The sequence below is a fragment of the Nannospalax galili genome, unplaced genomic scaffold (genome assembly GCF_000622305.1).
Source record: "Nannospalax galili isolate Female #2095 unplaced genomic scaffold, S.galili_v1.0 scaffold65, whole genome shotgun sequence".
NCBI classification, from domain to species: domain Eukaryota; kingdom Metazoa; phylum Chordata; class Mammalia; order Rodentia; family Spalacidae; genus Nannospalax; species Nannospalax galili.
The window spans coordinates 204,144-221,212 of NW_008353294.1; the positions used below are offsets into that span (position 1 = coordinate 204,144).

The 17,069-nt window shown below is 40.7% G+C and overlaps 1 protein-coding gene across 4 annotated transcripts in view; it reads left to right on the plus strand.

Moving 5' to 3' along the window:
- Arap2 (ArfGAP with RhoGAP domain, ankyrin repeat and PH domain 2) overlaps positions 1–17,069 on the plus strand; it is a 208,321-nt gene that overhangs the window by 10,587 nt on the left and 180,665 nt on the right. For 3 of the 4 annotated variants that reach the window (XM_008850516.3, XM_017802566.2, XM_008850513.3), the window contains exon 2: positions 4,791–5,835. In XM_008850516.3, coding sequence (XP_008848738.1) covers positions 4,946–5,835 — 890 coding nt within the window. In that variant the 5' untranslated portion in view covers positions 4,791–4,945. Of the gene's footprint in view, positions 1–4,515; positions 4,584–4,790; positions 5,836–17,069 lie in introns of those variants that run through there. The other variant, XM_008850515.3, reaches the window with a different exon arrangement.

Genomic DNA, 17,069 nt, shown 5'->3' on the forward strand with positions numbered 1-17,069 from the left:
GACCCCTAAATGTGTATTGTGTTATTCCTTTGTCCATATATATCTGTGACTAGCATCCTAGAACTTTAGAAAGTCTATGGAGCATGTTTAAGAGATGGAGAGAGGTATTCAGGAATATCAGAAGAGGTTGCAAAATTTGTATCTTTTAGGTTTTTTTGGTGTGTGCATTGCATGTATGTACATGTGTGTTCATATGTGTGCATGTGTTTTAATACACATTTTCTCCCTTTATTTGATATATATTACTGTGTTTCCTGGGTGACTGAATCAAGGACAAATATACCAAGTGCTTCATTTAAAACTCGATCTGTTGCTGTTGAACATACTAAATATAGTTAGAGCCTGCTTATTTTCCATGACATGGAAGAAGTTCTCCTCCCATGGACCCTAAAATCCCATCTGCACTTTAACTCCAGCTCTGTCCTTTGTCAGAGAATAGATAAATCAAAATAAAACATCAACAGAAGTGGGAACACAAGTAGGGAAAATGACTAGTGTCATGAAACTGGACGCACAGTAGCAGGGCTCTGTGCATGGCAGGGCTTCCACAGCCATGGCTTGCATTTGCTCCCCACTCATGCTTCATGAAGTCTCAAGAGTTTCCATTTTATAGAAAAGGAAACTGAAACAACACTTTGGATATGCACTTGAATTCATGCTTCTAGGAAGTGGAGGAGGAGGGACTTGAACCTCTTATGACCCTGGATTTGTGTGTATTAAAAAGGGTTTCTATTTAAGGGAAAGGAGTACAGTGATCCTCAGGTGGGAGGATCTGCTGCAGAGCATATCTGGGGAGTAAAAAGGATTTGGAGCCATAATCAGGTTTTATTGTACAACCCAGTCATCCATGGAAGATGCTGAGAGACATGGCTACTCCTGCTAGCCACAGTTGTTGCTGTCCAGCAGATTCAAAGACCAGAACCTGGAGAGCCACTGAGTCAGAGCGTGGATTCCAGTAAGCCTAGGAGAAGTCAAAGTATGGAGGACTGCCATCTCATATTTAGGAGTGTGTCCAACTGAATCAGATGACTTTCTTGGATGCTAGAGTCTCTAGGGACTGAAGTGAACCCATGAGCACCTTTGTGTGCTCAGCCCTTGAAGGTCAGATTGTTAAGACAACAGGTGATTGGAAGACAGAAATGGTATTAAAGTGCAGAGGATTGCAGAGTTCGTGGGAGGAGAGCCTGTCCGCAAAAGAATCTTTAGCCATGTTCAGCATGTTGAACTGCAGCAGAGATGGTTTGGTCAGAATGCTTGTCACCCAGGAAACAGATAAATACTATGAAAGGAAAAGGTACCTAGATGCACACATCCAAACAAACTAATCTAATAATGTAGGCTAATTCTGTCCCTAGTGATCTCTCTATAACTTGTATTCCGAGCACTTTGTAAAGTTGTGGGTAACTAGTTTCAGATCATTTCATTCTGCTTTAGGGGCTAAATTTTTGCCTACATAGAGGAGATAATACCTCCCTCCTTCAAATTGCACACAGTGCATAGGAAAGCAGATACAGCACACGAATAAAAGGTGTGGGACCATTACACAGCTTGCTGCCCTCGGGGAATGATAAATAACAGTGAACTGAAGTGCGTGAAGCATGCTGGTGGAATGTTTGACATCCTTTGGAGGCAAGAGTAGAGTTACTATTAGGAACTCCACCTTAGGGAACTATTCATGAGGTATGATGTCTGGTGTATGCTTGCTGTTTACAACAGTAAAATCTACTGCTGCTGTTGTTATAGAGGCCAGCGTATGGTGTGACACTATAAGGAATTTCAGCTTGACTATTTTGAGAATGTGGGATGACACGGTGACTTTTGACTTATTTTTTATTCTTATTTTATGTGTGTGAGTCTTTTGCATATATATATATATACCACATGCATGCAGTGCCTGCAGAAGCCAGAAGAAAGTGTCAGATCCCCTAACACTGGAATTATGCATGGTTTTTAGTTGCTAAGTGAGTGCTAGGAACTGAATCTGGGTCCTCTACAAGAGCATCCAACTGCTGAGCCATCTCTCCAGCCCCTGACTTTGGATTTCTGATAATCCACTGATACATGCAACGAGGGCCAAGAGATCTATTCACAAATTGTTGCAGTATTTCAGGCAAGAGGTGTTGTGGCCTGAGTCATGGCTCAGACAGTGAGAATGGAGGAGCTAGTGAGTCAGACCAGCTGCTATAACAAAATGTCACAGGCTCTATGGCATAAACAACAGAAAATATATTTCTCCTAGTTCTGGAGGTTGGGTAGTTTTTGATCAAGTTGCTGCCTGGCCAGTTCTGATTTCATTTGGGTAAGGGCCATCTTTCTGCTTTGTCCACACAGGGGTGGGGCTAGATATGAGCTGGGGAGGGAAAGAGCAAGCTCTGTGCTATCTCTTCTAGGGAGCTAATCCTATTGTATCAGGACATCATTTAATTACTTCTTTAAAAGCCCCCTCTCCAAATATACTCCCATGAAGGTTTGAGCTTTACCATGAATGTTGGATGGGGTTCACAGCTCAATCTAGAACAAAGAGTAAGATCAACAATTTGCCTTTGTCTTTGAACATGGTGGGTGAGACCAGGGTAAAGTTAGGAATCTCAATGGATATCAAATTTGGGTAACTGAGAGGTTAATAACACTTAGGGAAAAGTCTGGAATTTTCTTGGAGTGTATGTTTTGTTAAAATTGTTTTCATCCTCATAAAGTTTTTGTGTTGGCTTATAAGCATAACATTTGAGTTTTATGTTAAACCTCAAAGGACAGTGCTACTAATCATCTTAAATTATTTACCAGTTCACTGTGTTTGTAATTTATAAATGGGATGAATTATATACTGACTTATTTTACACATTGCAATGATTATTTCCAATTAGTGTCCTGCAAACAAAGAAAAATAATACATGTTCAACTACAAAGTAAAATGCTTTGTATTTGGTGTTGAGGTTTAGCCCCCTCCCCTCTCCTCCTCCCCTCCCCCTTCCCATTCTCTCTTCTCCCCCCCTTCTCCCTCCCTTCCCTTCCCCTCTTCTCCTCTTCCCCTCCTCTCCCCTTCCCTCCTGTCATGTTATACAATAGTTCCTTATTAGCAGATAGAGGCATTTCTTGCTTTTATAGTCTGGATTTTTCTCCTTTCCTCCTACATTAAGGCCTGAAGAAGGCAGGTGCTTCCCCTCTGAAGCCCTGCAAGTTTAACAGTGTTTGCTGATATTTTAAAATATTCAAGGCTTATGAGAACGTGGTCCAGCAGATTCACAGTATATACGGTATATGCTGAATCTGCCACGTGCCTTTTGGAGAGGTCTCTCAAGCAAATGTGATTTATAGAACTTTACCTTTTTGTTGTATATTGTAAGTTGCACATATATTTTATACATATTCTGTGTTTTTTTCTCTTCATTGAAGCATAATGTATAGAAATTTGCACATGCTTGTTCTCATAAACTCAAGATGCCCATATATCCAACACTGAGTAGGTAAACTTTTTAAAAAGTTTATGATGCTGGGCCTGGTGACACACACCTATAATCTTAGCTGCTCTGGAGGCCCAGTCTGGAGGATCAAAGTTCATATCCTGCTTGGGCTATAGAATTATTTCAAGATCAGCCTGGGCACCATAGTGAGACCATTTCAAAATTTTACAAAAGTAAAAATGATTGGGAATATAGCGCATGGGAGAGAGAGTTCTTGTGTAGTATGAGTAAGGCCCTGGGTTTTATCCCCACTACTGAAAATAGAAAAAACAAAAACCCGAAAACTCCAAGTGAGGCCAAAAAAATATATGTTTAGGAGAAAAATGAACTTATCAATCTGCTGGGTATTCACTGGGGGAAAACGTGACCTTTACACTTTTATGTCTCACTTGCAGATTAGCATATTTCTTGCTATCTAATGTAGTTAGGAATTACCTAATTGTTTAACCAATATGATCATTCTTCATGTTAATGTTGATAGTTTTGAAATGGAATGAGAAACATAGTCTCATTGCTTTTCAAGGATCTGAAATAAAGTGTGGTGAAAGTTGTTTACATTTAGTCACTATTATGAAAAAATTCCCTGAAATGTAGAAATCAAAGGGATAGTCTGTCAGTAGCTTTGAGGGCTCTTGTTTAATATACTCACCCTGTGAATATTTAATTTTAATTATAAGTCTTGTGTTTGACTGTTTACTATACTAGAGTCCAGACCTTGGAAAGTTACATGTTAGAGCCTAGATTTTTGTTCAGAAGAAATGATAACTTCAGATGTTATTTTATTGCCCCATAGAACCAGGTTTTTTTCTACCCAGCTGTGTTATTTTGCTACCTTTTTAGTGCAGAGTATAAACCTATTCCACAAGTACTCTGAGAACTCGTTCAATGATTTTGCTAGTTCTTTCACCAGTTAACAATATGAATAAACATGTCGTCACGTGTTAATACTGCAGTTGTACAGCTCATGGTGCCCATTTTGGAGAATCATAATACCACTGCATTTCTGTTTGTAACTTTGTGTTATGCCTAAGAATTGGCTTTCTTTGGCTTTCCAGGCAACATGCGGAGACTTCAATCTCAGCAGCTGGATATTAGTGCCGCAGTTTCTTCTGTTTTCATAGTGTGAGTGTAATATAAAACTAGCTTTTACTAATTAAAATATCCTGGGCTGGGGATGTAACTCGGTGGTTATGCTTAGCATGTGTGAAACTTTTGGTTTGATTCCTAGCACCACTAAACACACACACACACACACACACACACACACACACACACAGAGAGAGAGAGAGAGAGAGAGAATATGACAATATCTTATTTTTCATTTTTTAGGCTTAATCACATGAAGCCATCAATGTGAAGAAGATACCATTTTGAAAACCATTTTTGTTACAGGTGGTAGAGGAAAAGTCCATAAGAGCTGTGTCCTCCGTGTGTATCTCACCGTGCTGCTTTTCACTCCTCAATTTAGGAATGAAGCCACCATTATGTCCTCAGTCAGTGAAGTAAATGTGGATATCAAAGATTTCCTAATGAGCATCAATTTGGAGCAGTATCTCTTACATTTCCGAGAGTTTGGTTTTTATACTGTGAAGGACTGTACAGCTGTAAATGATAGCGTGCTACACCAAATTGGAATATCACCTACAGGACACCGTAGGAGGATACTTAAGCAGTTACAAATAATCTTTTCAAAGATGCAAGAAATTCCAGTATATGCAAATGTTCATAAAACGAAGAATGGCAACATCTCAAAAGAGCAAGATAGTCCTCCATCCACCAGTCAGAACACCTGCATAGAGCTTTCTGATTCTGTCAGTGTTCAAGCCAGCTTGACACAGGTGGAGACTGTTACAAACATCAATCTAAATGACCTTAGTGTGGGAAATAGCCAGTGTCTTAAATCAGATGATAAGTTAAGTCTTTCTCCTCATGACCTCCCCATTCCAGTAGAAGAGGCACACCAGAATAAAGATTCTTCTCAGGATTCTTTACGTAGTGGTGAAAACATTAAAATAAATTCTTTGGTTACCAAGAAGGCTGTGGATTGTACAACTGGAGAACAACAAACGGAGAAAATCAAATTGATACCTGAAAGTTTCAGGAAGGCAAACCCTGAGTGTCTCCCCTCTGTGGACTGTCCAGCACCAGCAGCAAACTCTGGAAATGGAACTAACGGCTTCGAAAGCCCCCCGCCAGCCCCGTTCTTTCAGTTTAAAGGAGAAATGATTGTGAACGATTTGTACATGCCATCATCCCCAGTCCTGGCGCCCATGAGAAGTCGGAGCAAGTTGATTTCGAGACCTTCTCGGTCTTTTCTGTTAAGACATCGGCCTGTACCAGAGATTCCAGGGTCAACAAAAGGAATTTCTGGGAGGTAAAAATTTTTACAGCAAGCTTTAAATATTCAATTTGAGAGAATTTAGTTACTTTTTAGCAATCATATTTTCAGTGTTCCTATTTGCCTAGCCAACCTTTTCTTTATTCCCCTTTTGTCCTTCTCCCCCATGTTGTTTGTACTGTATGTGATTTCCCAGAGTCCATTTCCAGTTCCCACACAGTGACTGGGAACTCTTTAGCTTTCTCCCAATAAATGGAGGGAGGGCATACCTTCCCCTCCCTCTCCCTGCCTACTCCCTTCCCTGCCATTGCTTCCTATCTGGTCTTGGGCTCAGTTAAGCGCAGTTCTCATGATTGAGTTGCTGACCCTGTCTCTCCAGTCAATATTGGTTCTTTGGCAAGGTATATACTTTTAAAATCAGTTTCTCTATTGCCTGGCACAATGCTTGGCACCAATTAATAATTCAATACAAGCCTATTGAACTTCGTGTACTTGTAGGTAGGAGGATGTCAAGAGCTAAAACGTTTGCTGTCTAGTGCAGAAGATAGCAAAAAAAGTGTGGCAGCACAGTATGAAACCAAGTCTCTGGAGGACAGAACTCTGGAACCCCAGTGAGGGACCCTACGGAGTTCAGGCAGGTCACTAGTGTTCTCAGATAGCTGGACAGTTCCAGAAAAACTGAGTTTCAGCAGGGAGAGCCCTCAACCATTTCTCAGTTACCTAAAATGGTTGTAATTTTTCTCCGGGATTAGGGTTGGGGATCTTCCCTCTAATAGCTACCACTCCGCTGGGAGGTCTGAGGTGACTCAGGCTTCATGGCTATTGTAGAGCTCTTCACTCTTCCAGCATGGCCTCCAGGCTGGCGCAGCTTGCGGGAGTCTCCTTCGCACGGTGAATCTGTGGCTGCTGCTACAGATTTTCTTGTCCTGTGGCACCCTTGGTAACAGATCGTATTTGTAAGAAAAGGTAACATATTGTAAAACAGCAATTTATGACAGTTGAATTGCAGAGACCCTAATTAATTTCTCTTTGTCTTACCAGTTCCTAATGCTAATAGCAAAATCTGGTGTTCGCTGGGAATCAGTAGTAAAAATGCCATTCATGAAACATGTGGGTAGTAGCTTGACTCATAATTTTCAATAGGTTGTCTAGTCTTCATTGTGACCCTGAACGTGGGCAATGTTCTGCGTTACTCATAAGGTTGCAGTCCTAGGTTAATTTTCTCAGAATCTCATGGTCAGTGAACTGGGGTTTCATTCTAGAGAAGTGACGATGCTACCAGACTTAAGGAGATGTGCTGTTTACCAGCAATCTTAATAATGTCTTTTAGGAAACGCCTAACTTGAGTTTGTTCTATAATGTATATAACCCAGTTTCTTAACGATTCATTTAATAAGTGTCTTTTAAAAAGTTTGCTACATATGTAAGAATTGTATCACTCATTTTATAACCTGTTAACTTTTAACTTTAAAATACTTTGCATTTTTTGGTTTTTTTTTTTTTTTGAGACAGGATCATCCTGTTAGCCCCGGTTCTCACTATGTAGACCAGCTGACCTCAGTCTCACAGAGATCTTCCTGCCTCTGCCTCCCCAGTGGTGGGATTAAAGGCTTGAGCTACCACGCCTGGTACTTATTTCTGAACAATTAAACTAAATGAAAAAATCTTAAGTTTTCCTATGTCATCAGAAGCTTTCCTCATGTTAGAAGGGCCTGCTGTGAAACTGAGTTGCACATAGTGAAACTCAGTCCCTTTGTGAACCTGCTGGGGACTGTGAGATAAGAAACCCGGGGTTTAAGTCAGACAGCATGTGTCATTTTCATGAGTTTAGAGAAGGTTTTGATGCTCATATATAGGTGCACAGAGCCGGGGAAGCTCCACCATCATCCTCCAAGGATCCTGGCGGGGTCTAAGAATTAGATCGATGTTAGAGTAAGGCGAAAGCACACAAAGTTACTGTCAAGTAAGTACAGTAATTGCTGGCATGGAACACTCATAAAGAAGACCCTAAGAAGGAAGCCTAGCATATCGAATTGGACAAAGGCTAGCAAGTTGTAAACAACACATAGTCTGTGGAAACTTTAAAAGGCAAAGGTTCTTTTAATATCTGTGAAGATTAGTCTAGGTCTGGTGGCATTTGCATTTCTTTCCTTGAGAATAAGGATGCTATTCTTTCACATGGGAATTTCATTCCAGGCCTATAACAGGAGCGTGATCCTCTCTCACCTACTGTTTTTAAACACTTGTATGAAGTGCCTTTAGTTTGAAATGCTCAAAATGCCAGAGTAGTATAATTTTAACTCCTTTGGATGGAGGCATGAGCTCTGTGTCACATGAAATGTTGTTCATATTATGACTATGAATCTTTGAAATTTAGAATTGAAATAACTTTGGGATGAGCCATAAATACCTAGTACTGGTGGTAGCGTTGCAAGCTTGTCAGTGTGATTTTTAGGCCAGATCACTGAAACCTGTTTTGGTGGTTAAGAGAAATATACACATACATTAGAAATGGGGGGAGCTGGGGGTATAGCTCAGTTTGTAGAGTGCTTGCCTAGCATGCAGGACGCTCTGGATTAAATGACCCTCAGCACTGAGTAAACTGGGTGTGGTGGTAGATGCCTGTTATCTGAGTACTTGGGAGGTACTCAGATCATAAAAGGAGCAAGTGAAAAATGAACCCAGAAGTCCACTCTCTGTTTTCCCTTGTCCTCTGTATTGCATATAACACTTGTACAATTTTATTGTGCTGTAATGTGACCTTTTGAGTACAGCTGTGGATCATAGCGCTCTTTGGTCAAATAATAACGTCTACAAATGATGTTGCATGCAATTGTTGTGCCAAACAAAAATATTTCTTTGTCTTCTCTCTCCTTCCTTCCTTCTGACTTATCTGACACAATTTTACATTCTAGTTAGGTGGATTGTTTCTGCTCTTGCCTAGGCTTGCTTCTGAATTCCTGCTTCTGAATTCCTGTCTGTTCCTATTCTCTGGAGGGCCAGGCCAGGTAGGGGTGTGGGGACAGTGAATCTCGGGAGATCTTTTTAACTCCTGTCGGTTGAGAACAGATGGGAGCCAAGCTTGAGGTGTCAGCTCCTCATTTATCATCATTGCTTGGAGCTGTTGCTATTTTCTTCAAGCCTAGAGCATAAAATCTAACTAGCCTCTTGCTGTTTCCTTAGGAATTAGGAGTGTCCTGTGACTCTTCAGGACAGTCCTGCGGCAGGAAGGAACAACTGTCATAAAGTCACAAGGACCAAGTGCCTTCCCTTTCCTTTTGCCCCATTTAAAGATTTGTGTACATCTTTCATGCAAGTGCTTTGTACTTGGGACTGATTGCAAAGCCTTCTCTTTTAGATGAAGTTCCTTTTGAGTGTTTAGAGAAGGGGTGGTATGCAGAGCTATGCTACCCTGGAGATAATACCTGTTACAGAACAGATGAAATCTAAACCTGCAATCTCCAGCCCTCTTTGAACTTCTTATCAAAGGCAAAAATCTGAGGTCAGGCATGTTGGTGCGTCCCTGTAATCCTAGCACTCTGGGGGAAAACTTGGGAGGACTGTAGGTTCTAGATCAGCCTGGGCTAAATAGTGAGACTCAGTCTTCCATAATAATAATAAAAAAATCTTGGACTTTTCCCTTCTAGATATACAGAGAAATTAGAAGTTGAGAACATTATTTTATTTACTTTAGTATAAAAATACATGAACAAACGTATCTGTGGCAGCGGTGGCGTCGAACGTGGGACCCATGTCAGCGCAATTAAACAAGGGTCCAAAGGGGAGGTGAGAAATAGGTTGTCGGTCAGCACTAGATTGAGAACTATTTGAGACTGATTGCTGCTGGCTGAGGGAGAGTATGACTTACATACGACCACTGGATGGACTGACTAGACTCCAGTGGATGCATTTACACTGAAGGACAATTGGGTATAAACATCTGAATGAATAGGACTCAGCATGTATGGCAGAGTGCATAGGGTTTTGTGGGGAGATAGGGGGAGGCATTTACAAAGTCTAAAAAAATTTGAAAAAAGAGAGCAATAAGAAATTCTGCACTGAATAGAAACGTACAGAAACTCATCACTTTTTTTGAAGCAAATTTGGAGTTTTCTGAGAAAAGTTTTAATATAGACAAGAATGGAGAGAAGAGATAGTGAGAGAGGGAAGATGGATGGAGTTAGAAGACACAGAGAGGAGATCATACCTAAGGCAAAGGGTAGGTATACAGGTTTTTCAAGAGAAAGAGTTCTGCCAGTGGAGTCATGGGTAACTTTCTCTGTGGCCAAACTTCTTTAGTTTTGGCTCTGGGAATTGAGTCTAGGACCTACTGCATGCTAAGCAAGTGCTCTATCGTAGAACTATGTCTCCAGGAGTTTTCAAAAAATATATATTTTTTAATTTTGAGACAGGGTCTTTCTTACTAAGTTGTACAGCCTGACTTGAGTTCACTCTGTAGCCCAGACAGCCCTTGAATTTAGGATCCTTCTGCCTCAGCCTCCTGAGCAGCTGGGATGACATGCCTGTGCTGCATGGTCAGCTGTGGAAAAATCTTAATGGTGGGGAAGATTATTGGTAAGGTAGGGAATTGGGAAGCCCCAGGAATGGGTCCAGTCTTGCCCAGAATAGGGTTTAACACCATTTTCTGTCTTACATGGAGTTTTCTAGATGTGCCTTGGCTTCATATACATGGTGGGAGCAGGCCATTTTACAAAGGTAATGATACAGAGATGTTACCATAATAGACACCTAGCAGTCATCTTGGTAGGAGATGGTCCCAGACTATTTGAGGTAGCCTTGCTATTGGCAGAGCTCTGTGATAGCCTCAGTCTTTAGTCCCATGCAGGTCATGTGATGACAACTCCCTTCCCTCTCATCAGGCTACTATTTTCCTACTCAGAGATTTCCATCTTACAGGGTTGAAGAAGATGGAGATCCATTTCCCATAATTGCTCAGGCAGACACCAGATTGTTGGCCCTGCTATGCAAAGAAAGTAAATCTTTGATTGATTTAGGGGAGTCAGAGGCACTGCAGGTGACCCTGATGTTAAGATGGCTGCAAACATTCCACGATTGTTTTTGGTTTTTGTTTTTTATTTTTATTTTTTTAGCATGGAAGTGTTCCAGTACGGAATATCCAAATTTTACAAAACTAAAAATGTAGGGATCAAATTCAAGTTTTGAGGTTGTAGAATAATGGGTACCAGTGGGTCCTACAGAATGACAGGAAGTAGGAGAGCTGACTCATTTTGCATTCATGTGAAAACATGAGGACTCAGTTCAACTCCCAAGTACCCAGATTAAAAGCCAGTATGGCTGCATGTGCCTGTAACCCCAGCATTGCAGGGAGACGCACGTCGATCCCCAGAATTCGCTGATCAGCTAGCGTAGCTACATATGTGAGACCCTGTCTTTGGGCAGTAAGCAGCAAGCAGTAGGGGAAGGTGTCCAGTGTCCCCGCTGCCCTTTACATGTGCATTCATGATGTGAACACTTTCCCAGTCATGTGCAGACACCACACACATAAACTGCACACACACACACATCCCACCCCACCCGATACCATATACCACACACCTATACATACCACACCACACACACATGTACACACACATCTACCCCTCACACTACACTCATATACACATACTGCACATACAAAATACGAAAAATCACATATGTAAATATGCTATTTAAGAGTTGCTCACTTTTTTCCCTTTGAGTTTTATTCAAGGATTTTGAATAAACAATTTTTATTCTGTTATCAGTGACAATCACCTTTACCAACTCTGTTCACCATAACAAAAAGTAAAACTAGTATTTCAGTGACAGAAATACTTTTTTCTCAGTCTCAGAGCCTGGAAGTTTGAAGTCAAGCTGCAAGCATGGTTGGGTTCTGACAAGCCTCTCTCCTATCTTACAGAAGGCTGCCCTCTTGATGGTCAGAGCCTAGGCTGCGAGAAAGGGGATGGGGTAGGTGGGAGGGATGGATCTGGTGGTGTTTTATACAAGGCCAACTGTCCTATTGGAATAAGATCGTGCCTATGGTATCATTTAGCCTTAAATAGCTTCTAAATACCCAAATTTCGATCTTCATATATAATTACGTGGGGGTTAGGGCTTCAGCACAAGAATTAGGAGGTGGCACAGATCTTTTGATAATGATAATTTCTCTTTACCTGCTCAGAAAGTTCTAAGTTCTCTATTGCAGCAGTAGCACTTGGGTGTTTTCAGAGACCTTTTACATGCACATTGCATAAGCAGAGGTGGTTTTTGGCATTTTTAGCCCATCTGAATATCTGAAGCTTCCCTGTGTTTTTAGGGAGGAAAAGAGTTTCATTTAGGGGCTCAAAAACAGTGAAGGAAAATATTAGCAAAAAACATTTTCCAAGTTAATATGAATCAGGATTATTGATATTTTTATTTTCATTATTATTTTTGGGGGTCTTTTTTGAGATAGGGTCTCCCTGTAGCCCCATCTGGCCTGAAACTCAACTATGTAGACCAGACTGGCCTCTAACTCACAGTTGGGTTTCAGAAATTTATTTGTATACTAGTTACCCCAGCACTTGGGCAGCTGAGGCAGGAGGATTGCTTTGAGTTTGAGGCTATAGAGAGAGTTCCAGGCCATCCTGACCCACAGAGTAAGACCCTGTCTCAGCTCACTCCCAGATAAAAACCAACATACAAACAAAACTTTATTTAAAATTTTTTTTAATTTATTTTTATTTTATGTGTACAAGTATTAGACCTGCATGTATGTAAGTGCACCCATGTTGTGCAGTGCCCATGGAGGACAGAAGAGGGTGTTGGATCCTCTGGAACTGGAGTTACAGATGGTTGTTAGTCACCGTGTGGGTTCTGGGATTTGAACCCCAGTCTTCTGCAAGAGCAGCCAGTGCTCTTAAGTGCTCTGCCATCTTTCCAGCTCTGCAAAACCTTATGTTTTTGAACATATGCTTATATTTATTGAAAGTAGGCTTTATTTTTAAAATTCTTTAGTTTGAAAATCTGCAAGTGAATTATGCACATGTATAATTTCCCAGCTTATTAGCTACTGGAGGATTTCTGGGATATCGCCAATGACATATATATTCTTCATATGTCTGTGGTGTATACTTGGAATAATTAACAAGTATCAACTTGCAGAGCCATGCATTGGTTGAAAGTAGTGATGGAAAGGGAAGGCTCAAGGTAAAGCTGAGCTCACAACTCTTCTCATGGGAAGCAGCACTGACTCCATTCATTCAGTTAAGCAGGTGACTGTCCTGTGAGTCATCTCTAAGAAAAAGCTTAATTCCATAGCAAAAATAATTGGACAAAATTTTTCATAATTTGTAAAATAACAAACATACAGAAGTATGTAAAACAGAAAGTTACCATAAAACATAACATAGTTTAAAAATATTAAAAAAATACTTTATTATTTTTAATTTATGCATAAGAGTGTATGCCTGCATGTGCATGGGTGTTGCACAATGCCAGTGGAAGTCAGAAGAGGCTGTTGAATCCCCTGGAACTGGAGTTATGGACAGTTGTTAGCTGCTGTGTGGGTGCTAGGATTCAAACCTGGGTCTTCTGCAAGATCAGTCAGTGTTCTTAACCGCTGAGCCATCTCTCCTGCCCAAAGCATAACATTTTTCATAGTAGACCCAAACTTCAGTTGGTTGAGGAAAGATCGTTTCAGCTTCCTTGCCCCTTCCTGCCATGTCCTGATGTCACCAAGATTCTGAAGTTGGTGTTTATTCTGTTTTCGAATTGTTTCAAGTCTTGCTGCAGGTACTGTCCCAATGTTGTAGATGTTTCTTCTGTGGAGAGGGTCTCCCTAGGTAACAATCTGGCCTGAAACTCAACACTCCTGCCTTAGCTTGCTCAGTACTGGACATATGGGGTGTGCCACCATGTCTGTCTGTTAACAGATGTTTTGATATTTGAATATGATGTTCTCCTACAGCTTAGTGTGTCATTTAATATGAACTTGAGACTCTACCATGTTGATGTACTTATTTTATGTAATAGCTACTATATTATCTTGTATTAAAAAATAAGCCAATTTATTCCCCTAGTACATTGTTGAAACATTTTCACTATTACAAATGAAGAGAGTTCCTTTGGAAGACTTTCCAAAATAAATGACCATCTTAGATTTACCATAGAAACAGACCATTATTTTCACTAAGAAATATGACAGTTGACTCATTTTTGCTGAGCGCTTAATCAAACAAAATGGTGTAATGTACCCATGGAATTTGAATCTTTTACTTGCCTTAAAATTTTTATCTATTTATTTTTATGTGTATGTGTGTTTTGGTTGCATGTATGTAAGTACACCCCACCCCATGCCTGAAGAGGGTATCAGATCCCCTGGATCTGGAAGTACAGACAGTTGTTTACTTCCATTTGGGTGCTGGGAACCAAATCCAGACCCACTGCAAGAGCACCACTACGCTTAACTGCTGAGCCATCTCTTCAGGTCCTACTTCTGCCTTTTTTAGTTCTAGGAAATATGCTGAGGATGGAGATGGCCAGCCACCAAAGCCCTGGCCTCCGAATCCAAGAGAACTTACCTCTGACCTAGGGTGTATTTAGTTTCTTTTCTGTTGTTGTGATAAAACACCTTGACCAAAGGCAACTTAAAGAAGAAAGGCTTTATTTTATATTGGCTTAGGGTTCCAGAGAGACAATCCATAAATGGTGGTGAGACATGACAGCAGGCAGTAGGAGCAGGGAGCTGAGAGATCATACTTTAACAACAAACACAGGAAACCAAGAGAGGAAACTTGAAGTGAAGAGAGGCTATAAACTCTGAAAGCTTGTCCCCAGTGACTTCTTTCAGCAAGGCTACATCCCCTAAACATTCTTTAACCTACTCCCAAAACACCACCAGCTGGAGACCAAGTTTTAAAATACTTGAGTCTTTGGGGGAAATTCGTGTTTAAAGCACCACATGGGGAGATAGTGGCCCACAGTTACATCTACATATGCATATTTCCTGTCTTAAACTCTTGTCTTTTATATAAACCATAATGCTATTAAGGGATGGGGCAGATCCGACTAAGATTGCCTTACTCCCCAGGTTTGGCCAAGCTATAAACAGTCTCTCATGTTACATAATTTGCCATTTTCTTTTAATGCGAGCATGAAGCTGGACTCAGAGCCAGGCTTGGTGCTGGCCAGAGGCTCTGGTAACAATGAGTCTTAGCACACGTGGGAGATAAATGGGTGAAGGAGGATTCGTTCCTTACACAAGTAAGTTCAGCACTGGGGATAACTCCCAAAGTGCCATCTCTTTGAACAAGGAAAGAAGAGGCTTTTGTTACAGAGATCTCTTAGTTCTGTCTTCTAGAAGGAAAAATTTTGGTAGAGAGACAGAGACAGTAAAGCCAGTTTATTTAGCAAAGCACAGCAACTACTCCAGAGAGTGAATGGAGTAGGCTGTCCTGAATTGGGGTTAGGAGCCCAGTAAGTTCTGTGTTATGAGTATTAAAGAACTTTTTATGAATATTTATGAGGCAGGTGGCATATTTATAGAATAAGGTGACCCTTTATTCCTCCCAAATCATGGTGGACCAGGTCTTCCTTTTAGAGTATTTCTTCCCATACTCCTCTAGAAAAGCCCACAAAGGGGTGGGTGTGGGTCAGAATCACAATGTAAATGATACAATGTTACAATAAAAGCAAGTTATTTTGAGGATGCAGATGCTACACTGGTGTATGTGTGGGGAAGTGCCCCATCTTAATTTCTGATATATTAGGAACAACCTGTTTGTAGCCTCAGAGACATTTAACCACAAAGGGGCATTCTGGCCATTAAGAGACAGCTACCAAGGTTCACTGCAATATTTTGGTTACTTCATACCTCCTTTTCAGTACTGCTCAAGGTCCAAGACTGATGCCATGGCTGTTGATCAAGTCATTCTCGTGCTTCAGGGCTAAAACATTTTGTTATTTTTAAAATTGAGGATTATGTTTTCTCTAAATGCATTTAAAATGTTTTATGTTTGCATGGGAAATAATGGGTTTCATCATGCTATCTTCATATATGTGTGTCACTACACTATGTTCTTACTTACCCCCTCTCCCACTTTCTCCCTTGACCCCACCTCCAGCTAGTTTTCTTCATTTCTCCAGTTAATCCTTCCTTCTGCTTTTCTTTTTAACATTTATTTTTAATTATGTATATGTGTGTGTCTATTGTGGGTATGTGCACATGAGTGCAGGTGCCCTTGGAGGCCAGAAGAGGGCATTGTATCTCCTGGAGCTGAATTTACAGGTGGTTGTGAGCCATCTGACTTGAGTGCTGGGAATGGAACTGGGGTCCTCTGGTAGAGGAGTTAAGTGCTCTTAACCACTGAGCCATTTCTTCAGCTCCTTCTGCCTTTTATGTGTAGTTTACTACCCTCTGTATTTCCCCTTTTTCTTGAGATCTCTTCGTTCCTCTCAATACCCTTTCTGGTTTTGAGTCCGTGTGTGTGTGTGTGTGTGTGTGTGTGTATGTGTGTGTTTATGTGTATATTCAGACATATAATTTTAAATCTAGGCTCCACATATAAAAGAAAATATACAGTATTTGTCTTTCTGAATCCAACTTGTTTCACATAATATAGTAATTTCTAGTTGTATCTGTTTCCTGCAAATATCATGATTTCATTTTTCTTATAACTGCATAAAATTGTACTGTGTATATGTATCACATTTTCTTTATCTATTCATCTGTTATGAACATCTAGGCTAGTTCCATTTCCTGGCTGCTATGAATAGTGCAGCAGTAAACATGCATATATAAGAGTATATGCGGTATATGCACAGAAAGCAAATTATGAGGCTGGAGAGTTGGCTCAGTGGTTAAGAGCTTGTACTGCCCTTGCAAAGGACAATCACCTGTGTCTCCAGCCCCAGGGGTATTCCATGCCTCTAGCCTCTCAAGGCAGCTCTATTCATGTTTGTTTTCTCTCTCTCCCCCTCCCTCTCCTCCTCTCCCTGTCACACACACACACACACACACACACACACACACACAATCACTTAGAAAAAAAATTAGAAAACCCAAATCATACAAATAACAAATAGGCTATTGAGCTGAATAGATAGATCCCTAAAGATGATTTACAAGTGATCAATAAATACTTGAAAAATAATTCACCATCCTTAGGCTTCAGGGACATGCAAAGAGTAACTGCTCTGAGATTCCATTTCATTTGTGTCATAGTGGCTGTCAACATGCTGGTGAGAATGTGGAGAAAGCAGACCTTGAGACCATGCTGGTGGGAATA